Source organism: Amblyomma mixtum, chromosome 7 (genome assembly GCF_055824585.1).
Source record: "Amblyomma mixtum isolate Tamu chromosome 7, ASM5582458v1, whole genome shotgun sequence".
NCBI lineage: Eukaryota > Metazoa > Arthropoda > Arachnida > Ixodida > Ixodidae > Amblyomma > Amblyomma mixtum.
Window position 1 is genome coordinate 74,716,743 of NC_143018.1, and position 23,935 is coordinate 74,740,677.

At 48.5% G+C, this 23,935-nt stretch overlaps 1 protein-coding gene across 1 annotated transcript; it reads left to right on the forward strand.

The window, feature by feature from the left end:
- The first annotated feature begins 1,786 nt into the window (after positions 1–1,786).
- On the forward strand, positions 1,787–18,707 carry LOC149336529 (endothelin-converting enzyme 1-like). The gene is made up of 5 exons (XM_089552972.1): positions 1,787–2,500; positions 10,528–11,663; positions 13,597–13,799; positions 16,611–16,978; positions 18,260–18,707. Exons 1-5 carry the CDS (start codon positions 1,787–1,789, stop codon positions 18,557–18,559), a joined length of 2,721 nt encoding a protein of 906 aa, XP_089409098.1. The 3' UTR covers positions 18,560–18,707.
- The last annotated feature ends 5,228 nt before the right edge of the window (positions 18,708–23,935 follow it).

A 23,935-nucleotide genomic window follows, 5' to 3' on the forward strand; every position in this document is an offset into this window, starting at 1 on the left:
ACAGCCCGACTAGAAAGCAAATAAATCTCATATTTATTTTGTATGCCCTCAGTGACCTTCTGTCACTGAGCCCTTCACTACGGCGTCCATCATAGCGTGAGTCGCATTGGGACGTTAAACCCCAATCAACGAATCAACCTCTCACCCTCCTTCCTTTCAGCATTCTCGGTGCTTTGCTGGGCAGGGGTGCCGATGGAGGTGTAAATGGAAAAATCACAGGACCACCAAATTACATCACGGGTCGGGCACGAATGCGATCGCATTCGAATCTGTATGTGCATTTGCTGTTCGGTTTGGTGATATAAGTTGCCCCAAGCCAGCCAGGTAACTTGATAACCGAGGACACAATTTTTCCCCCTATGATGCAGCTAACACTCTCAGATTAGAGAGCGTTCGGATGTGCGGTCTCAGTACAGGCAAAGAATTCCCGGTGATCTATATTGTTAATGCGAGAGCATTATATGGCTCTGTTGCGTAAGCAATAAGTGTCCGAAAATTTGTCTGCACGATTACGTCGCTCTCAAGATAAATGTGTGAAAGTTGAAAGTATGATCGTTACAGATAGTGCATGATAAAATCTTGCTTTGGGAAAAATTTGGTTTATGAGGTGTAATTAGGTGATTAATTAAACGCGAAAAAATACACTTAGACATCAAAATAACTATGGACGTCGATATGGTACATAGACGTCAAAACAACCACGAACGTCATAAAGCCTGTGGACTTTCCCTTTCGAATTGCTCAAGTGCGGGTCGCCGCAGTGATCCAGAACTTTTTCGTAGCCCTCCACTACTGCACCCCTTGCTGTCTTTTTACTTTCGTTGTCTTCTCCATCCTTTCACGGCTCTGTTCGTGTGCCTGCCGAGAAGCGTCCGCCGCTACCTTTGCCACCAGTCTAGACTGGCAGCTAATGGGGTCCTTATACAGCTATGGCTGAAAATTTACCAAGTCTACTCCAAACTTTTCCATGACAAACGTTTCCATGGCGCGAAAAGTCCTCCTGAGGGACCTGCTGGTTGTTCCTGAGCCCTAACGACTGCATCAGTCATCCCACCCCTTATAAGCCAGCTGCTTTTCATAACGGCGGTCCTATGCCGTAACTCGGTCTACAAATACCAGGGGCGTTTTGCTTAGGCGCACGAGTACCGCAACTTCTTCCTGCTGTGTCACTGCACCACTTGCTCAAGTCAAATGGCGTTTGGAGAATGTTGGCCCTAATAGAGACTGCAGCCTTTCCTGGCGTTTCAGTCTCTTCTCTTGCTCTTTTATCAGGGGTGGAAGGGCACTGGTACCCTTATATCCTGTGACTGGACACAACCGGCTATGTTCCTGTGTCAAGAACGCTATGCTTGAATGCAATGTCCTGCTCTGTATATCTTCTTCTCCAGTCGCATCATCCAACAGCTCTTGCGACAGTGCAGCAAATCTGTTCTTACAACCACTAACAGTGCACTTTGATTCCGTCGCCCTGCCCCTTCTAACTCGAGCTTTCGTTTATCTGTCGGACACTTAAAATAAGTGATTTCATTGGGATCATATTTGCATAAGCCGCATTCGAATTTCGCCGCTCCGGATTCTGCCACGTAGTCTGGTTTAACTCCATATGGACAGAATTCTTGCTGATGCCCTTCTCTGTAGCACCTGTAGCTGTGCACCGGTGTAGGTTTCTACGTTCTCTTGGAATTCTGTGTTTTTATTCTATTTTCGCGCGTGGTCAAAAAAATGCGTGCGCACGTGAAGCGCTCGCACGTGACAAAGAAGAAGCATCCTTCCTGCAGCGTCGGTCATGGACCTCGACCCTCCTGCCAAGGATGGCACGAAGACGCCAAAGTCCTCCAGAATCTCCAAGAAGGCGACAAAGAAAGCCCCCCAACACGCGAAAGACACAGAACAGGAGAAGGACTCATCCAGAGCCTCGCGTAAGAAGAGAAAAAGAGGCGCCGAGAGATCACCCGATCATCGCAGCGACACAAGAACCCACCAAGTCGCCGATGATGGTAAGCAGGCTTGTGACCAGGCAGGCAAGCATGAAGCGCTCGCCGAGACATCGGCGATTAGAGCTGCAGGCGTTTCTGGTGGTACCAGAAACGATGAGCTGCCAACGTCGTCCCAGCTCCCGACTACTGAGCGTGGTGACGTCACCGCGAGGCGATTACAACCGCTCGGCCCCACGGAAACAGAGCGCACCATCATGCCAGCTTCGAGCGAGGGCCAAGCGATGCTCCCAACAGCAAGCGACGAGCCAGCTGCTGCTGCCACAGGCGGCGTTCCTGGTGACCTCGCCACCGTTCCAGCTGAGCAAGTCCAGAGCGCTGACGCAGAACCGCACTACACGACGCGCACCATACGCAAGGCGTCTGCAGACCAAGTCGGCGTCGAGGAAGCGACGAAGCCGAGCTGCCCTGCAGACCAGCCGAACGCGAGGTCTCAGAGCGCGCGGCCGCAGCCCACCGTGGAGCGCCCTCAAGATGGGAAGAAGCCTTCGGGGTTTCGGATTACGGTAAGCAACCCACTGCGAAAAACGAAGGATAGGTTTTAACCAATTTCCATGAGTGATGACGTCTCTAGCGCTGTACTACTTTCATCACGAACCCCATTGGGCCCAACTAAGAGCACCGCAGGGAGCCTACTGCATTTCAAGTAGGAGATATTTTGCATTGTTGCAAGTTCGTGGGCAATTAAATATGTTCATGAGCTCATAGATTTTTTCAGTAAAAATTTCCATTTTAACCCTTCATCAAGGAGGCTCACAGGAAACCATAGTATTAAAATGAGTCAATTTAAACGTGCGCCAATAATATCCTTTTGAATCAGAGTGCTTATGTCCCACCATTGCTCCTGCTTTTCTAGTTCTGTTGTTTCCCACTCGCTGCTGCTTGCTGCCTGCTGTTTGTGGCCTAAAGCTCCGTATTATCAAAATTTGGCTGGTCTTGTCCTGCAGTGCTGCATTGCCGTGTTGTGGCACGTTTTAATATTTTTGTGGAGGATGTAACTGAGAGTTGTTGCTAAGGAAAAGATAAAAACTATGTGTACTTGAACGCACACTGCACACAGGAAAACAACAAACGCCGCTGAAAAGTTTCGTTCCCAGATGGGTAGTAACAGGCTGTAATGTCTACTGGTCATGGCAGCTACCGAGAATTTTGCACGTTTTTGACCACTACGGTTACATTCGGCGAGCTTTATATTGACAATAACTGATGCAGGCAGATCAGTTAATCCATACTGAAAACTGCGCAAAAAACGAAGACAGAACGAGAAGGCACGACACGGGCGCGAACGAGCGGATGGCGGAGCATCGTAGGTCGTTGAAGGGCGCGGCTTCCTCCAATCTCGCCGTGCATTGCAAGGGTTGCGAAAAATGCTACCCTCATTTGAACAGGACCAGCGTCTTGTTCAAACATAGCGATCAGGTATGTAGGGAGATGGTGGAGGCTTACCTAATCAAGAAAGACTCGGATTCCTGTGTGGCATCACCATCTGTGGCCTTGCTTGACAGGGAGATAACCTTTTTGGCCAGATTTCTTAAGGCGAGCAGGCGATATGGGTCTTTGGCGTGACCGTTAAGGTTGTCGTGATTTTGTTTGTGCGCAGTTTTATGAAAGTGTAATTGACGGGTGCATCACGGTGCACGCGAAGGGATAGTGGGTGATTGTGTTTTGTGTTGATTATCGCGGTTGTTGTGTTTTTGTGCTTTCTCACTGTGGGTAGAAGATACATATATAGGCCTCTTCATTGAATAAAAATTCAGTTGATAGTCAGCGCCCGTGTCGTGCCTTCTCGTTCTGTGTCTTCGTTTTTTGCGCAGTTTTCAGTATGAATTCCTACCAACTAGCCCAGTTTACCGTTCAGATCAGTTAATAATGCAATGCGGACAAACAGTGCGTATATCGTAAGATTTAAACGCACACCATAGGCAAAAAAGCACAAGGGACGCGCGTTCTCTGGAAAAAATTTGCTCCGGGTTTTCGCCGCTGCCCAGTCGCCCGGTATTAAGGCGAAAGCCTTTAATGCCTCATACGGTCGTTAGCAGCCGTGTCGGCAGCCGTGTGTCGGCAGCCGTGTGTCGGCAGCCGTGTGTCGGCAGCCGTGTGTCGGCAGCCGTGTGTCGGCAGCCGTGTGTCGGCAGCCGTGTGTCGGCAGCCGTGTGTCGGCAGCCGTGTGTCGGCAGCCGTGTGTCGGCAGCCGTGTGTCGGCAGCCGTGTGTCGGCAGCCGTGTGTCGGCAGCCGTGTGTCGGCAGCCGTGTGTCGGCAGCCGTGTGTCGGCAGCCGTGTGTCGGCAGCCGTGTGTCGGCAGCCGTGTGTCGGCAGCCGTGTGTCGGCAGCCGTGTGTCGGCAGCCGTGTGTCGGCAGCCGTGTGTCGGCAGCCGTGTGTCGGCAGCCGTGTGTCGGCAGCCGTGTGTCGGCAGCCGTGTGTCGGCAGCCGTGTGTCGGCAGCCGTGTGTCGGCAGCCGTGTGTCGGCAGCCGTGTGTCGGCAGCCGTGTGTCGGCAGCCGTGTGTCGGCAGCCGTGTGTCGGCAGCCGTGTGTCGGCAGCCGTGTGTCGGCAGCCGTGTGTCGGCAGCCGTGTGTCGGCGGATGTGTCCGCGTTTTGAAGGGTGTTCACCGAGATATGCGAGACAGTTATTGAGAAATTTCCTTTCCGCAAATACAATTTTTAGTTTCTTCATTACCGCCCGTCTTTCTTCTCTCACTCCCACTTCCTCCCTTCCTGTACGGTGCGGTTCGAGTGACCACCGAGATGACAGAGAATTTCCTTTCCTCAAAAAGCGTTGCGTTCAAAGGGCAAGGCATCGCACCGAACGTGTGGTGGCGTTCCTCCCTTCCTTTACGATGCCGTTCGGGTGTCCACCGATATGACAGAGAATTACTGCTCCATTTCCTTGCCTCAAAAAGCATTGCGTTCAAATGGCAAGGCATCGAGCCGAACGGGTGGTGGTGTTCCTCCCTTCCTGTACGGTGCGGTTAGGGTGTCCACCGAGATGACAGAGAATTACAGCGTAATTTCCTTTCCTCAAAAAGCGTCGCGTTAAAAGGGCAAGGCAACGCGCCGAACGGGTGGTGGCGTTCCGTGGACTGCCTGGCAGCGCTACAACACGCTGTCGCGTTCCACTACTAAAGGCGAGCTTAAGCGTCATTAATTAGCAGTTAATTAGTATAAAGGCGAAAGCCTTTAATGGCTCATAATGTCGTTAGCAGACGCGTCGGCAGCCGTGTCGACAGACACGTCGGCAGAAGTGTCGACAGACGCGTCGGCAAATTCGTCCGCCTTTCGGCGTCACTGCTTAAAAGGCTCAAGGATCCAGCATGAATAAAGGCGCATCTAGTGAATGCATGGGCTTCATAAATAAAGTAAAAGTAGTAGTCAAGAAAAGGGGAAAAAAAGAAGAAAACAAAAAACAAAATAAAAATAAGATGTGGAATTAAAAATAAAAACAATAAAATTAAGAAAAGAGCAAAAAATTAAATAGAAACTAAATATGAAAAATAAAAAGTAAATAAAAACAAACAGTGGCCAGGAAACGCTTTCGCCTTGCAGCACTTTAGAGAGCCAAAGTGCCCCCTGATTTTTTTTAGTCATTAACCTGTAATTAGTCGCTAATTAGTAATTGGTCATTACTTCGTCATCAATTATGTGTGAAGTCATCCAGTGGTGACGTCACCAGTGTCATATAGGCAAAGTGGTGCGGAAAACGCTTTCGCCCCTACGCACTTTAGATAGACAAAGTGCCCCTGAATTTTTTGTTTCTGCAGGCTACAGTATGAACGGTCCATCATACCATGAGACATTTTAGGCGAGTGGATTACTAGACACCTCCGAATAAACTATTTGCCTGATATTCACGTTCCATAAAAGTTTTTGTGGCCATAAAAGGGGATAGTGGGGCAGAACGAGGCACGGAGCAAAACGCAACAGCTTGTTACTCACCACCCCGTCGTATTTAAATGAGCTAACATGCTACCTTGGTATTTATGCGTTATGACCCGCCGCATGAGCATCACAGAAAGCTGCTGAAAAGGCGCAGCATTTTGTCCTTTAGACTTGTCAGAACTGTGCAGCTAAATCAACCTGGTATCCAAGGTTAGTGCCGCCGCGGTGGCTCAGTGGCTATGGTGCTCGGCTGCTGACCCAAAAGACGCGGGTTCGATCCCGGCCGCGGCGGCTAGAATTTCTTTGGAGGAGAAATTCTAGAGGCCCGTGTACTGTGCGATGTCAGTGCACGTTAAAGAACCCTAGGTGGTTGAAATTTCCGGAGCCCTTCACTACGGCGTCTCTCATAGCCTTAGTCGCTTTGGGACGTTAAACCCCATAAACCAAACCAAACCAAACCAAGGTTAGTGCAGGTTAGGAATTACCGTTGTTTATTGGTGTCATGTTATGCAAAGTTATAGAATTTTCGCGCCCCTGGTGACTGAGATAAAATCATTTTAGCAGCATGCTAGATGCTGAGCAAAACGCGATATTCTATCGTAGTTCGGTTGGACTAAAGTAAATGTAATGGCTTTGTTGCTTTCTCTAAAAGCTGTGCGCGTGTTTTTCCGCTCTCTAGGAAAGTCTGAACGTACAAAAGAAAAAAATTAGGCAGTGGCTTAGCTCTGGTTAAGCCTGGATACGCAAGCGAAAAGCTGCAGTTATGCTTGGTTTGACGTTATGGCTGTCGGAGTTCGCGCACAATGCACTGGGAGCACGACGATAACGGTGGAGGCGTTCGGCCGTTCACACACTGCCTGTGCGGAGGCGGAGGAGGAGACGGTAATCGGCGCGGTTAAAATTCAGGGGGCACTTTGGCTCTCTAAAGTGCTGCAAGGCGAAAGCGTTTCCTGGCGCAGTTTTTTTCGTATTTTTTTTTTCATTTTTTGTTTTTTCTTTCTTATTTTTTGTTATTTTTCTTTTTTCATTTTATTTTCATTTTCATTTCTTTCCTTGTTTTTCTTTGGCATATTTTGTTTTTCAATTTATTTTGATATTTGTTTCATTTCTTATTGTTATTGTTTTTAGTCTTCCTTTGCTCACTTATATTGTTTTTTATTTCTATTTTTTTATTAATTTTACTTTATTTATGAAACCCGTGTATTCACTACATGCGCCTTTATTCATGCTCAAAACTTGAGCATTCGTTGCGGAGTGGTAGCGTCTCCGCTTCAAATGCCGAACGCCCTGGTTCGATTCCCATACACGACGCAGTTTCTTTCCAAGTGAAACCCATGCATTCACTAGATGCGGCTTTATTCACGCTCAAACATTGAACCTTAGTGACGGAGTGGTAGCGTCTCCGCTTCAAAGGCCGAAGGCCCTGGTTCGATTCCCAGCGTCTGCGCAGTTTCTTTTATTGCGAAAGCAATACTACTCGCACTTTCAAGCCTTCGCGTGAGCTGGCCGCAGTTACCTTTAACCTTTAGCGGAGTGAATATGGGCGACCAATTCGCTGCTTCAGATAGCCCGGCTGCAGTTACGCCGCGCCGCGCCGCGCACCTGTGGCGCTACTGCCGCTGTGACCTCATACCACCTGTAGATTATGGGCGACCAATTCGCTTCTTCAGAGAGCCCGGCTGCAGTTACGGTGTGTGTTTGCCGCGCTGCGCACCTGTGGCGCTACTGCCGCTGTGACGTCATACCAGCTGTAGATTGTTTTCTTTCTCTCAGTCGCAACAACATCAAAAACAAAATATAAAAAAAATTACCGTAGACGATTTGAGTCGCCGCGCAGCGGCGGCCGGTAGCCACGCGTGACCTGTAGACGCGGCGCACGGCGTTCATTCAGTTGGAGGCGCTGCGCTTTTGCTTTCGCAACCTATCAGGCTTAACCAAAGCTGAACCCCTGTCAATTTTTTTTTAAGTAGTGACGAGTAGGCGGCGACTGCTGCGGCCACCTGCGCCGGGTGTGACATCACTCCTTTCGCGCATGAGCAGAAGTGGCAAATATGGCTCCGGCTCACGCGAGGCGCGGTTACAGTGCCTAGAATACTAGAATACTAGAATACTAGAATACTAGAATACTAGAATTCTAGGCACTGTAGCGCGGTGTTGACTATCCTAGTAAAGCTTTCCGCTTCAAAACAATGAATGCCGACCAGCGCACCGAAAACGTCAAGAAACCTGGGCGGAGAGGCAAGCTCGGAGATATCTGGGCTCTACCCTGCGCGGTAAATTTTGGGTGGGGATGTTCAACAAGTGCCAAGCAGGGGTGTGAATCTTGCCTCTGGCAATGCTGGACAGACTCGTTTAAGATGTATTTAGCATCCCAATGTGCGAGGGCTAAGGCGATGGCTGCCTCCTCTGTCACCTCAGGCGTAGAGCCCGATGGAAGACTGTGACTTAGGGAGGGGGTTAGGGTTGGACTGTAGCCACCTGTTACAGCGTCATGCGTTGTTCCTGCGGCGTCTAGCCAATTGGTGTCCTGAGCTTGTCCGTAATACTTGTAAAGGTTATTAGGAAGGGGTTGAACACCGAGAAGTGTATGGATGTAGTAAATTTAAATAGGGTTCGTTGTGCTTTTCAGGGGGCCTCAGGCCTCTCCAAAAGTGGTGATTCGGCGGTGATGAAGAAGGAGACTACTGATGATAAAGATCATGAAACAAAGAAATACATTTACAGAATTTACAAGGGTAAAGAAACTGAAAGTTAAAGAAACTAAGTCACGCAGACAAATCAACAACTGCAAGTTATATAAAAAACAACCTCCAACAAAGAAATAACTTACAGTAACTTACTTATCGACTAAATGCATTAGTTAAAACCTAGGTGCTGTGAAAGATGCGGCCAAGAACAGAGGTTCCACCTAGACTGATGTCCAAAACTTTCGCGCCCCATTTTAAGGGTTCCAGGAATAAGGAAGCTAGGGCGACAGTCTATCTCTCGAGTAGGCTCTAAAAGATTGCCTATAGCAGTTAATGGAGCCAAATTCCTATGGTTTCGTTGCAGGGAAGAATAGTGTGGTGATTTTACTCAGTCGGTCTTGTGCACTGTTATATTTTACCTCATAGAGTGGGGCAAAATGCGACATTTTAATGTTTTAAGTTTAATTACATTTGACTGTGTTCCTATTAAGCAGTAGTCTTCATCTTTGGTGAACGTGATGCCGGGATGCTAGGGAATGACTCGGAAATATGTTTTTTCATGTCTGAGAAAAAATACGGCGACAGTTTCCATATTTATCCCCCTTTTTCCCCACTCCTCCCAAGTAGTCAGTCGCCTGAAGCATTATAACAAAAAAAATTCTTTGTTTGCTACACTCCTGAATCATTCGCAATGTCCACCTGACTAAGCAAAAGGCCCCGGCCAAAACAAGATGTGCCCTTGCTTTAAGCAGTGTGGTGAGCCGAGAATCTTAATAGAACACCAATGAAAAATGGTTGCAATGATGGGCAATAAAAATTCAAATCCAGGCGTATTTACTTTTACGAATCATGAATTGGTTACCGCATCCTCAATTAAGTCTTTATGAAACCTCAGTCATATCGGGTTCGATCCTGGCAGCGTGTTCGCCAAATGCAGCCGGTACAGCCAGCGATGACAGCGCCGCCCACCGGCAGGTAGCAGCCACCATTAAGGCTGGTTATAAATATTCATTCAGAACGACGGCTTGACATCGCCGCTATGGCGCAGTGGATTAGAGGCACGTGTTGCGTATTGAAGGTCGGCCGTTCGACTCCGCTCTCTGTACTGTAATTTTATTGTTTTTTTAATGTCATTTTTAATTTCTTTTCCTTTTTAGGTCGCAAACCGTGATGCATAGTGGCATATAACGCCGTTTAAGATTTTCAATAAATTTACTGCATACTTTTACACAGATTATTCACAGCGCTGGAATATCACTTTTCAATTTAAACTAAACATTACATGGTTAGTAACAATGGGTTGGTATAGACTTTTAAGCATTATTTAGGGAATAATTATCCCTTTTACGTAGGCCGTTGTGACAATCTTCAGTCACCGTGATCAATTCACCGTGGTTTCAAGCCTTGTGGCTGTACAGGCTGCAGTTGGCGAATACGCTGGCACATCCTGGCCGCGGCGGTCAAATTTGATTTGAGGCAAAATTCTAGTGCCCCGTGTACTATGCGATGTCAGTGCACGTTAAAGAATGCCAGGTGGTCGAAATTTCCGGACCCCTTAACTACGGCGTCCATCATAGACTTCGTCGCTTTAGGGTGTTAAACCCCCGTAAACCATAAAATGTATTCTATATGACTCAGGTTTAAGAAAGTCTTCATTGAGGATGCGGTAAAGGATTCATGATTGTTAGAAATGAGTAGGCCTGGATTTAAGCTTTTATTGCTCATCATTGCAACCTTTTTTCATTTGTGTTCTATTAAAATTTTCGGCTCTGCAAACTGTTTAAGCAAGGGTACATTTCGTTTTCGCCGGGACATTTTGCTTGGTCAGATGGACATTAAAAGCAGGAGTATAGCAGACAAAGGATTACTTTATACACATTCATGTGCTTTCTGATATATCGCACATACAAAACTCTTGAGCCCGAAGTAGCGGCGACCTAATTCATTTTTCTGTGGTGCACCCTTTCAGAGCCCTGAGGTCCCCAAGAGGCGCATCTGCATCAAATGTTGCGCCGGGACATCCTGCCTATTACTAGCCGTCTTCGCCACTGTGCTTCTGGCATTTCGAGGCCCCTCCCATGGACGTCAATACAAGACCTGCGACACGCTGGCATGCGCCGCCTACTCGAAGCGGCTGCAAGAGTCCATAAACGTCTCTGTGAACCCTTGCGACAGCTTCACACATTATGTATGCGATGGCTGGAACAGTCGCTACGAAGCCAGTGTCAACGACATTGCGCTCCTGTCCGCTCTCACTCGAATGTACCACATTGTTCGAGATATGAACGTACCCAAGAGTGGTCAAAATATGATGCAACGCGCCGCAGCGTTCTACCTCAGTTGCGAATGCGTTGGAAGAGGCCGCTGCAACGAACTACTACACGTCGCGCTGGCGCTGGAGGGAGCGAACATCGTGTGGCCTCTCAAGGCGCACCGTCCAGATTTCCTACACTCCCTGCTGCACGTGTCCATGAAACTTCGTTGGGCAGGTATCCTTACTTTCGAGGTAATTAATACTAAGCGAAAAAAGTACCTGCTGCTGCGACCACCGCTAGCTTTCTTCATATTAGGCCGCAGGGCAAAAGAGCAACTTCGTTCCCCTGGCAGCAGGGAGCATTATTTCGAGGTATTGAAAACAAAATTCAATGCCGCAAGTAGCACCGCCATTCAAGGTGACCTAGTGACATTTGAAGAAACACGAAATGTCGAAATAAAGATATGGGACGAGCTCTGGAAAAACGCTACCGCACATCCCACGTTCAAGATGAAAAAGGAGTTATTCTACAATTCCGTCCCAAACCTCACGCTGGAGCGGTGGAAGCGAGCTTTGAACGACTACGGAGTGTGGTTGCGTGACGATGAAGATGTCGGGTTCCTGAGCGAGTCAGTGCCCTTTCTTCGTGCCTTCCTCAGTTTGTGGAAGAAGTACGGGGAGGAACAGATGCACCTTCTGATGTCCTGGTGTACGGTTCAGGTGGCGGCGTGGTTTGCTAACCAGGAGCTGCTAGTCAACTTCTACGGCACCGAGCAGAAGGTGCAGCTCATACACCGCGCGTTCTGCTTCAGCAAAACTTTCATCGTCACCGGCGACAGCCTGCTTCACAGGTGCGTTGTAGTGTACAATACTTTGATACTTCGGTTCCTGACTGCAGCGATAGTTCGCGGCTTTTGTCTATCAGCGACCATACCTCGGCAAAATCACGAGTGCTCACTCAGTCTCACTCACAAAAATTTGGTCAACCTACGCGCTCACTGAGCCTCACTGTCATAAAAGCCTCGGCACATTCCAACTCATGAACTCACTCATTTACGATTACAACTCACTTGGGATCACTCAAACTCACCTCCCTTCAGGTGTCAAGAACTCATAACGAGTCACGCCTCACGCAGACTCACGACTTATCAAGGCTCACTCAATCTTTTCAACTCACGACTCATTTGGTCTCACTGGCTCATTTCGACTCGCGACTCATCTGGGCTCACTCATTTCGACTCATGACTCATGTGGACTCACTCATTTCAACTCACGACTCGTCTAGGCTCACTTATTTCGACTCACGACTCATCTGGGCTCATTTAAGTGCAATAGGTATTACGAGTGAACACTAAACGCGACCGGACTGACCACTATTTATAAAATCTCAATGTCAGCATGCATCACCACGACTCGGATCATGATCTGATTGTGAGCTCAGACTTACCTCGACTCAGATCATGATCTGAACATGAGCCCGGACTCACCTCGACTGAGATCATGATGTGAATGTGAGTCCGAACCCACAGCTCAGATCATGATCTGAACGTGCTTCTCGACTCACTCACGGCTCAGGTCAAAATCTGAACGTGAGTCCGGAATCACTCATGACTCAGATCATGATCTGAACGTGAGTCTAGACTCACTCACGAATCGGATCGTGGCTTGAAATTAGCATGAGTGAGCCCGGGTGAGTCCACTCATTAGAGTTCACCCACCTACGTCGGCGACCCACAATCAATTTCTTGCATAAGCCGGTTCCAAGACGCGTGCAAGCATGATGATCGGTTTTTCGTCAGGATTCCGGAGCAAGCTTCATTTTTCTTCTTTACAACCTAACTGAGACAGACAGACAGACAGAGAGGCAGACAGGGCAGGGCAGGGCAGGGCAGGGCAGGGTAGGGCAGGGCAGGGCAGGGCAGGGCAGGGCAGGGCAGGGCAGGGCAGGGCAGGGCAGGGCAGGGCAGGACAGGACAGGGCAGGGCAGGGCAGGGCAGGTTTGCTGCAAGTGAGTAATTCGTATGGAAGAAGCTAGTTCGCTTAGGTAAAAAAAAGGAACAGTGTCTATATTAACAACTGTCTGCAGTCGTTTGGCGTACAAGCTGCCTCCAAAATAGTTAGGAGGTTTTTCATCCCGCCTAGCCTTTCTGTATAGCTGTGCAATCATTGGGTCCGAAGACGACGCAGTAAAGACACTAAAATTAAGCGTAGTTCACAGACTCATCTGTCAACAGAGAACCGTCAGGAAGAGTTTCAGAGAAGCACTGGGTGCTTTGCACTCTAGAGCCGTTAAAAGCGCTGCCTGTGGAGACACACTTATTTTCCGGGCTTAAAATGACTCAAGCAGCTTGAGATAAAAACACGAAAAAAAATAGAAATAGTACTGCTGGTCTTGTGTTCGTTTGTTTCTTCCAAATACGAGGAAAAAATAGGTTATCAAGCAGCTAGCAAATTAATTAACGGCAAGTTACTTTCATTATATCGCTTTTTTTGCATTGTAACTTAGGAGACTGAAATGAGCGCAACCCTGCCCATTCAAGATTTTAACGGCGCGTGATATATTCCTGTGTTATGCGCTGTGTGTCACGGTCAACGGTCAAGAATGTACTGCCGTACTGCCCTCACTCATGTGTATATGTCCGCTTTGCGCTGAGCGGGTTCGCATGACGATTTAAGAAATGAGAAAGAACTAAACAGCGGGCTGCTTCCTCAACCCCACGGTTCTTCAGCTTCATTTTAACATAACGCCACGAGACGAAAGTGACACATAGTGCACATTTACAGATTCAGCGACGCCACTCTCCCTGGGGATCTTCGGCCTCAAGCACAGGCGCTTGTTTGGGACGTCCGTCAGTCTCTGCATGGGCAGCTTCTCCGCTGGAAGCATTATGATGAGAACGTGACTGTGGTCCACGACTGGAACTCCACCTCTCTTGCACTGCAGTACTTGGACAAACCAGCCGGAGAGGACTACGACGGCGAATCAGGTACGTATACGCGCGGATAGGCACCCGGATAAACACTTGCCCGAAAACAGTTCCCGTTAGTCCTAGAGTTTCCCTGCGAACCCTCAAGTTGGAGTATATGTCACAGGAAGTGAATCAGTTCATTAAACCCCAAAGTTCTAACTTTCTATGATAGCCCGGTGGCTGCAAGATTTGTTCCTGTTCCTAAATCCAGTGACACTTCAAATGGGTGCAAATACAGGGTCTGTTCTGAAAGTAGTAGGACTGGTTTTTTCCTGGGTGAACGGGCGGACGAGAGGTGTTTTGCGCGTGCAGGATCGTTGAAGGGTGATATTGGGAATGCTGGGTAAAATGGGCAGTCGGCTCTCGGCCGTTGAAGAGAGGAGGTCGCTTGTACTGCGAACCCCTGTCAAAACGTCTCGTCACGCAGAATCGTCGAGCGTTGACTGGATCAGCGATACGCGATCAAATTTTGAGTAAATCTTGATAAAAGGGGCAAAGAGACTCACAAAATGATTAAGGAGGCCTACAGTGACGCTTCCATGGGTAGATCAGGTGTTTTTTGAGTGGCACAAGCTGTTCCGAGAAGGTAAGGAAAGAGTGGAGGAAGGCGACCGCTCCAGACGCCCTTCGACCAGTAAGACCAACGAAAATGTGTAGCGAGTGAAACATTTACTTAACAAATAGTGATTATAGAATGAGTATCAGAATGATTGCTGATGACTTGAGCATTCCTCAAACCCAAGTTTTTGAGATCGTGACAGAAAACTTATCCATGAGGATAGCGTGCGCGAAGTTGGTGCCGGGAGTGTTGTCAGAGGAGGAAAAGGCGAACCGGTAGGATCTTCTTCATCATGTGAATGAGGACCCCGATTTTTTGCCCAGCACAAGGCGGCAACGATGCCTCAGCCCCCTACAGCCTCGACTTGGCCCCGCCAGACTTTTTTCTATTCCCGAGAATAAAATCGACGCTTAAGGGGGAACATCACGGATCGGTAGAGGTGGTTCAGCAGGCCGTGACAAGGGAGCTAAATAGCATTCCGGTCCAGGCGTTCCTGGATTCGTACGAAAACTGTAAAACTCATTGGCAGCAGCGTGTAGGTTCGGAAGGGTGCTACCTTGAAAAATTGTAATGGTTTGTACTATTCCCTTGAATAAATTTTGTTTAAAAAAATGAGTCCTACTACTTTCAGAACAGACCATGTATGTCGCCCCATTTCACCTACCTGGGCTCAATCGAATATCAATGAAAATATCCTGAAGCTCCTCGTGACAATCATTGGCAAAAACAATCTAATTGTTTCTAAAATGCGGCTTTAGGAAAAGGCTACGAACTACAACCCAATGATAGACGAAACTGTCTTGGACGTCCAAGACGTCCATAGGACATACAGGGGAGTTTTAGTGCCCATTGGGAACGTACTTGTTGAAAACTATTCATGGCCTCACATTCGCTCTTGACAAACACAGCCACGATGACGCCTTGTTCCTTTAATCAAACGCTTTTGGTGCCAAAGCAGTTATGCGCTCACCAAAGCCAACCATGAATCTTTCAACCGACCTTACGCTCTTCAGCCGTTGCCTGAGAAGAGAGACGCCAAGTTAAGTTTCTTGCGCGTGAAATAAAAAAATAATTAAATGAATTAGCCCTGACTGGGGTTTGAACCCGTGCTGGCGCGAAGAGGTCAACTTCGCTGGTCAGTGCAACAAAGCACTATGATGCCACCTCATCCGAACATGCCTCGTGTTAAACTGCAACACATACTCGCGCTGTGCATTGCACATCGTGGTCTTCATCAACTTCGATTTCCGGCGCGAACCGATCAGATAAGCTTTACCTCGACCAGAGCTTAACCCGCGTCGAATATCGTCGTCAGACGAGCCGACGACCCAGCAAAGTAAAACCATCAGCCAATCAGGCTAAAAACATGCTTCGCACGTCCGCTCGGTTTAACTACGTTAAAAGCGTACCATTTTTTTTACGTGCAATTCCAAGGCCATGCATCAGGCCTTTTTATATAAAAGTAACGTCTGGTGTGCAGTATGGAGTGAAGAAATGCGTGCGGAGCCATCGTAGTTCTGGTTACATCAACGACCTGACGTCAAACCTCAACGAAACAGTGCGAATGATCGCAGGGGCTGCATTATTTAGGAAAATTAGGCCGCTTGAAGATCATGTAATTCTCAACCATAGAACAGCAAAATGGGGTCTGGAATGAAAGATGACGTCTAGTTTCGATAAATAAATTTTTACGACCACATCGAGAAAAATTGGCAGTTGGCTTCCGTCATGTGTATGTACCGTCAGGGACAAAAGTGCTATACTCCACGCGGCGGGAGACGGAGCAGCGGAAAATGGAGGCATTTTGACGAGCTAAAGCACGAAACACTGAAACGAGCCAAGCGACATGCCTGCTGATGATAAAGGTCTCGCATTGGCTATCTCGATTCCAAATGCCACCTGCAGATGGCGTTGCAACGCAGTTTTTCGTTGCTCCCGCTCCCGCCGCGTGGAGTCTACCACTTCTGTCCCTTGTAGTACATATTGTATGTACGCGCACTGTAGATGCGCTCTGACACTTTCACCTGTGCCCGTTCCCGCTTTACTCACCGCTATCGCCGAGCGCCTCACCTGCGTTCGACGATAACAGTCACCACGGTCACCACGTGATTGCTTGAGGATTATGTTTTGCGACTTACTGCAACTGAGGGCTACGCTGGACCTGCTGGCTTCTAGGAAGTCTTCTGTGGAGATGGTGTTGTGCAGTGCGTCGAGATAGGTCACATGTGGACGTAGTACGATTGTACACCGTTTCCGTTGCCGGATTACAGAGCCCAAGGATGTCGACCAGGAAGGCTTAGTGGACATGGGCGGCTCGCTGGTGGCCAACTGGCAACTCGCCGCTCGAGCTTCGTTCCGGAACCGTTCTTCCCGGCGTCTGTCCAAGGTCATCCAGGAGCTGGGACTGTATGTACTCCGCGCTGATGGGTGGGAACGCGACGTGTCCCTGCTGCCGCACGCCTTCAGCTTTCCGTACTTCGATCATGGTGCCACTCACGCGCTCAACTACGCCGGGATCGGCAGTCGCTTGGCGGAAGCGCTCAGTGAGCTCTTCCTCTGGGCCTACTTAACGTCTCGTCAGGCATTAGGTGCCTTCAAGGACCACTTTCGTTGTATGGAGAACGCCACATCAAATAAGGTGAGAGTACAACCAAGCCATTCAGAGTTGTTAGCATACTACCCGAGTATTATGTGTACAGTCTTGGACGCCTCACTACCGCCTCCTTGGCGACAGAGGGGCATAATGCTGTTGCACCGAAACAATCTACAACTACAACGACATGCTGTAGCTGAATCGGCGGTTTTCGCACTGACCGCAAGGTGGTGCTCGAGCAATGCTCTGGAGTGGTGAATACTCCGTTCTTCACACTGCCCTTGCTTTATTAATCTTCTCTTAACGGACCAGTTTTTTTTCTCTTAAGCGTCAAAGCCTTGTTATAATAAAACGAACTGATCAACAGTATTGAACACGAAGTGTTGCCTTCTGCGTGTCTCTATGGTTTTTGAGCGAAAAATAACTTATGATGTCAGATAAAGACAGACGTCTGGCATCGAGCACGTAGCTACAGACGCGTCATTACGCACTTATATTTTGCGATACAAACTTAAAACGCTCGCATCTGAAGCTCGAAGCTTCGCTTTTCTAGCTAACGTGTGCATATTCGGTAGCACTATAGAAAAAGCACGATGATAGCCAGACAAATAGAAAAAGCACGATAGCAGAGCAGATCAACTTCAGCATTGGTACATCTTGCTAATAAAATCAATCTAAATTATTTCCCGCAAATAGTCTCTATACAGGGTGTCAGTCCTGTCGAGAGGAACTTTCTAGCCATCGTTTCTGGCAAATCAACAATGACAGAATATCTCTCGCGACATTCGCCTCAGGGACAGCAGGGACGTACGCAGCCAGTTTCGAAAGTTTGTCACGCACTCTACACCTGCAAGAAAGCGTGCGAGTCAGCACACCGACGTCCAGCTCTGCGGCTGCAGTGTCTTCCTCTAAATCGCACATCACTGCGCACTTCTCATGTCGGCCCAAGCCCAATGGACACTGAAACCCCCTTGGACGTCCACAGGACGTCTAAGGGAGTTTGGGTGTTCATCGCGGAGTTTAATTCTCAAAAAATTAACGGGTCAGTATTCGCAAGCCAGGAAAGATATATGCAGTCGGAATCAACGAAGGTGATCAGTTTAGCATATGCACTGCGATAGAGTGCTCTGATGCAGTTTATATTTGCAAAAGACTGTCTATACCGTAATGTCAAAAGCACAGACTGGTGGTCGCGTTGGCGTTGCATTGCACACCACGTGTCTATCTTCGTCCGTGTGCGCATGCACATTGGCTGCACCGCAATATCGGCGGCCGTATCATTCCGAGCCTCATCAAAGTTTCCGGTTTGTATATTCACTCTCGCAGATCGACCGGAATTCTTTCGCGCCTTACCTGGAGCCCCTCTCCCTGAAGACTGCTCTGCACGCGTACCGAGCGCGCAACGCCGCGACAGACGTTCGTGTCCGCGGCCTCGAGTTCCTGAGCCCTGAGCAGCTCTTCTTCGTCGCCGCGTGTTACGTGCGCTGCGCGAGGACCAGCGGGCCTCCGGGCGTCGCCGACGGGCAGTGCGACAAGGGGTTTCGGCACGTCGCCGAGTTTGCTGATGCGTTCGGATGCGCGCCAGGCACGCGCATGAACCCCTCGCACCGGTGCGACATTTTGTGACCCCTTCGTGCGGCTTTTTGACACTCGTGTTGTTGTGATTTGAGGGAATAATGGGGAAAACGTTACTGAATGTTCGTCAAGACAACCGAGTCTGCTACTCCTAGTAAAAAAAATTGTGGGACGAATTGTAAATGGTGCCACTGTTAACGCTAAAGACAGTTTTTACGTAGATATTGTGACGAAGACGAAGCTGGCAGTGGCGCGGGACGGAGCGCTCGCGCTATGCCAGCGGCCATTAAATCATCTCATAGCCATCCGACCTCGCCGCTCACCCCAGCCCCGTCCCCCGCCCGGACCACAAGACACGACGACACAACACCCCACCGACCCGAGACCCCACCGACAAGAGACCCGACCGACCCGAGACCCGACCGACCCAAGACCCACACGTGAATACACCGCTCCCTGCCCCTGCCGTCCGGTGCGTCCACGGACCTCGGCCGTCAGCTCCTGGCACCCTCCGGCCCGGATGCTTCGTGGACCGGGACTCATTCTCTCATCGTTCTCATCGTGGCGGCCAGCACTGCACCATCTTCTACATCCTCTTCAACCTCCCACTCAAGACCATCGCCATTTCGCCGTCTGTTCGTCACTGATCGGGACGATCGCTCGGAGGCCCCGGGTAGTGTGACGAAGACGAAGCTGGCAGTGGCGCGGGACGGAGCGCTCGCGCTATGCCAGCGGCCATTAAATCCTCTCATAGCCATCGTTCACCACGCCTCATTCTTCGGCTGGCCGCCACGTAACAATATATGGGATAGCAATCGCCACCGTAGCGTTATATGCAAGCAGTCAAACGCCACAAAATTTCGGAAATCTTTCGGAAGGGAATTGGACTTAGTGAGGGCATTATATCAACGTCAGGAAGGCTAAGGTCTCATTTTTTTTCCTTGGTAAATTGTGGACAAAGCATGACACTGAAGCAATTGGATTCATCAATTGCTAATTGCTAATCAATGCTAATCAATTGCGAGTTGGTACATCATCATGCACCAACTCGCCGCTCAGGCCATTCTTCTCAATTGGATTTTATTTGAATGGCATCCAGTCTTTCCATTACTCCGCGTAACGAAGAAGAAATGCAGCGGATTGAAAGTTTTTCGATTAATAATTATTAATACATCAACCTTCATTCAAATCTTTACTTTTGTCTTAAGCCTCCGTTTTCCTATCTATGGGGATATTTAAAAAGGGTGTTACAAGAAAGGCAACGCCTGGTAACACGTGCGTATGACCAGCGATGGGGGGGGGGGGGGGGGGGGGGGGGGGGGTGTAGATTGCTGCTGCCACGCACGGAAGTACGTCATAACCAAGTGACAACATATTTTAACAAAAGGGCGCATAAAATCGACATACACTTTTAGAATATTCAGTTTCAGCTTAAATACTCACCTGTAATACAACTGTTAAATTTCGTTTTTATATTTAGTTGAAATGTTTTTAAAGAGCATGAGTTGAGGCATAGTTGAGGCGAGGCGGCGGCCATGGCTTGAGGAGGAGTTCCCACACATGAACAGTAGAAAACGAATTTCGTCCAGACCGTTGGCTCGAAGGCATTTAGTTCGCCCATATGGAGATACTCGATGCCTAGCAAGCGTACGACCGCGTACCCCATGCCGTGCTTTTACCCACGTTTTTACCTCCCTGTCGGATGTGGGGCCTCCGGAGCTTCTGCTGGACAACATTCTACGTCTCTCTGAGGAAAACACGGTCTTCGCGCACTTCGGGTCCTCGATCGGCCCCATCGCAGTGAATAAAGGTCGGCGCCAAGGTTGTCTGTCGTCCCCACTCGTATATTCTCTATGGCGAGCATCGAGCGAGAGCTGCTTATGTAGCAGATTGGTTTCCGCCTCAGCTGGCATGGATGACGACCGCCGCGGACGATCTAGTGCTGCCTGTGGAATACTCCCGAAGGGTTTGAAACTGCTGCTAAACAACTGCCGGAATGTGGTTACTCGTCCGAACCCGCGGCTCAGTTCCAAGATGACTGTTTATTTTTCTGTTTGGGTGGAACCAACACGGCGTATTCAAAATTAACATTGGGAAATAAGACCTTCGCCCCGAGTTTATAGTTCCGATGTCTGGGAGTGGAGATATTCGCTGAAAATCCGTTACGGCCTTCACAAGGCTACCGATAGGCTGCCTTTACCTTCCGTGGCGCCGATTTGATTAGCCAGTGGAGAGTATGCTATGCTGAATGTGTGGGCAAGCAGACAAAACTGCGGAACACTTGGCTCTCTGCTGCCAAGGCCTTTCTAGTCCACCACGGATGACAAATTCTACAAGTATTTGGGTCTCCATTTCCCACCCATATAGAGGAACTGAATCGCGATCACAGCAGCAAGCGTAATATCCGAGCCCCAGTGGAAACCATCGAGAAGCACCTTGCTGGGTGGTGGGTACTGTGTTCCGACATTACTAAGAGCACCTCTAAAAACACTGGTTGGGGGTGGCAGCAGTCACTGAAATGGCCACCAACATTACGGTGTGCTGCTGTCGTTTCTTTTGTAATGCGTGTGCGTGTGTGCGTGCGTGTGTGCGTGCGTGTGTGCGTGCGTGTGTGCGTGCGTGTGTGCGTGCGTGTGTGCGTGCGTGTGTGCGTGCGTGTGTGCGTGCGTGTGTGCGTGCGTGTGTGCGTGCGTGTGCGTGCGTGTGTTGTGCGCGCGCGCGCGCGCGCGCGTTCGCGTTATGCATGGGTTTGTGTACTCTGGCTGTGCACTATACCAGCTGTGCTCGTCTGATTCAAAGTGCAAGGCCACAGTCATCAGCCTTTCTCGGCTCTCCACTGTACCACAAGGTTGAAAGAATTTTCATGCAGGATCTCAGAAGATTTGGCGTGCATAGAGCATTTTCATGGAGTGCAATTTCTAACTACGTACAGGGCTTCGATGGCGCACTGCGCTCGGTGCCACTGTGATGCTTCAAGCTTTTTGAAAGCAAAGCATTCTTGGCCTTCCCTTATATATAACCACCGAGAGCGACGCACTATCTGGCCCGGTGAGGCGCTTTTTGTGCAAAGACTCTGGGCCCCCAGATTGTCGCAGAGGTGCCCCACTGGTCGCATTTAAATCTCGGGGCGATCTGGAACCGAATTTCTAGTTCAAACTTGCGTCAGGCACAGGTCAGGAGTCGAACTGTCAACCAACAGATACGCGTGTGTCTAAGGGAGCGTGCCGACCTTGCCAGTCAGGGTCCTTTTCGCTGGTATATTCGGGCCCGGAAGTACCCAAGGCGCCTTGCCGGTATAATGCTATCACGTTCTCCGCACGTAGTTTAATATAAGTGGTGATTAGCTTCCTGCTAGAAGTTACCATAACCGAAAGGGCGACAGGAAAGAGAGAGTTCTCACTGGCAGGGCACTTTTTTTCTTATTTATTTTTAAGCCCACACTAATATCTGTTCCCTGAAACGTCATTTGTAGCCCTAGATTGTTCCACGGTAGCCTGAAGATTAAAGCAAATATGTTTACGCGGACTGCCCATGGGTTAGAATTTTAGTATACTTAGGACGGATTAATTGCGTCTTTACGAAAGTACACTTTAAATGCATTGCCAACACGAAAATGCGTATTCCCGTAAGTCGATTTCGATCATTAGATTACAGCAAAACCATGATCTGGGCTAATTGTTACATCTTCACAACTTCACCAGCGCTGCGACGAGGAACAAAAACAGAGATGGAAGGACAGGGACAAGCTCTTATTTGAAAAAACACAGGCTATATTCGCTCAAATTACAAACCGAAGCGCCTGCACTTCCCGATAAAAAAGCACACAAAATAAAGTTAGGAATCCAGATACGAAACTTCGCACTCGTGGTTGGTTACAGGTGTGCTAACGCACGTGTCGCTGGTCTTGTCAATGTGATAGGTTTCACACAACTGCCTAGTCAACTGATCTTGATGTCTAAACATAATCTTAGCCTTGTTAAGAAGAGGAAAGCATGCTTTTTATTACACCTTGAACATACCGGGTTTGTTCAGATGACAATCTCTGTAATGAAGCGACCGATTTGATTAAGGAGCACCATTCGAAGACGATTTATGCTGGCGTAAGCGCGGGTTTATGCATTTCCCGGTTTGCCCAATATAATTCGTGCCGCATTTAAAAGATATGTCATAGAGCACTCTTTCTGCTCATGGCACAAAAGGAGATTCATGTTCCACTTGGCATGCATTTGTTCTTTTCCCTCTTTTTTGCTGCTGTTCCCGGGCTCTTTTGTCAACAATAGCAAAAACCTTGTCTAGGTTATTAGGGACCGAAAGGAGCACTTTAACCCCATATCTAGTACCAACCTCCTTAAGCCAGTGGGATAACTGATGGATGTAGGGTATTACCGCTTACTTCATTCTGTCATTACCGGAATCACCATGTGGTTCATCTCAACCAAGTGACTTCATCTTCTTCACGATTCTGTTGCTAGCAAGCGCTATCACATCATTCGGGAAGCCCGCTAACCTTAGGCTATGAGCCTGCTGTTCGAAACTGCTGCCTAAAGTATGAACACATGATTTCGTAAGTGCAGATCCTAAACAAGACACTGCTAAGCCGCATTTTACTACATTCGAATGTCCAGACTAATAATTTAGCAAGGGTTTTCCGACCATTGTAGGAAGGACGAACAAACATGATTCACCTTTTTATTCAATCTAATATCCAAGAATTGCAGCTGATTTTCTTCCGGTAATTCAAAAGTCAATTTCAGAGTAAACCCGCTGTTTTCAAAAGTCATTAAAATGGCATCCACGTGCACCTTGAAGCCATGGGTTTCAACAAAAACGAGATAATCGTCTACATATCTGAAGATTTGTTTTACATGTTTGTCTAGGTTATCTTAATGCACCTATCCCCATAAAGAAAGATTTTACTAAGAACTGGTACCACTTTTGAGCCAATGCACACCCCTGCTTTTTGAGTAGCCTGCCTTCCCATTCAACAAATGTGGATTTGAGATAAAATGACACTAGCTCCTAAAACGAGCCCACAGATACACCGCACTTTGAAATGAATGCTGCTTCATCATTAGCCTCTGCTCTACATTTCTTATCACACTGAAGGAGCCTATCATGTGGAGCCTATCTTGTCCCTGTCCTTCCTTCACTGTCTTTGTTCCTCGTCACAGCGCTGGTGAAGTTGTAAGCATTAGATTGTTCAACGGCAACTTGAAGTTTGCTGCGAATATGGTAATGCGGACTGCCAATTTGCAAGAATTTAAGTATTCTTTAGACGAATTAATTACGTATTTACGGAAGCGCACTTCAAGTACATTGACATCATGCAAATACCATTTCCTGAAACGCGATTTCGACAAGCGATCTGGAGCTGAGAATAAAACTTCTATTCCTACTTTTTTTCCTACCCTTCTTAAGTAGTGTGAA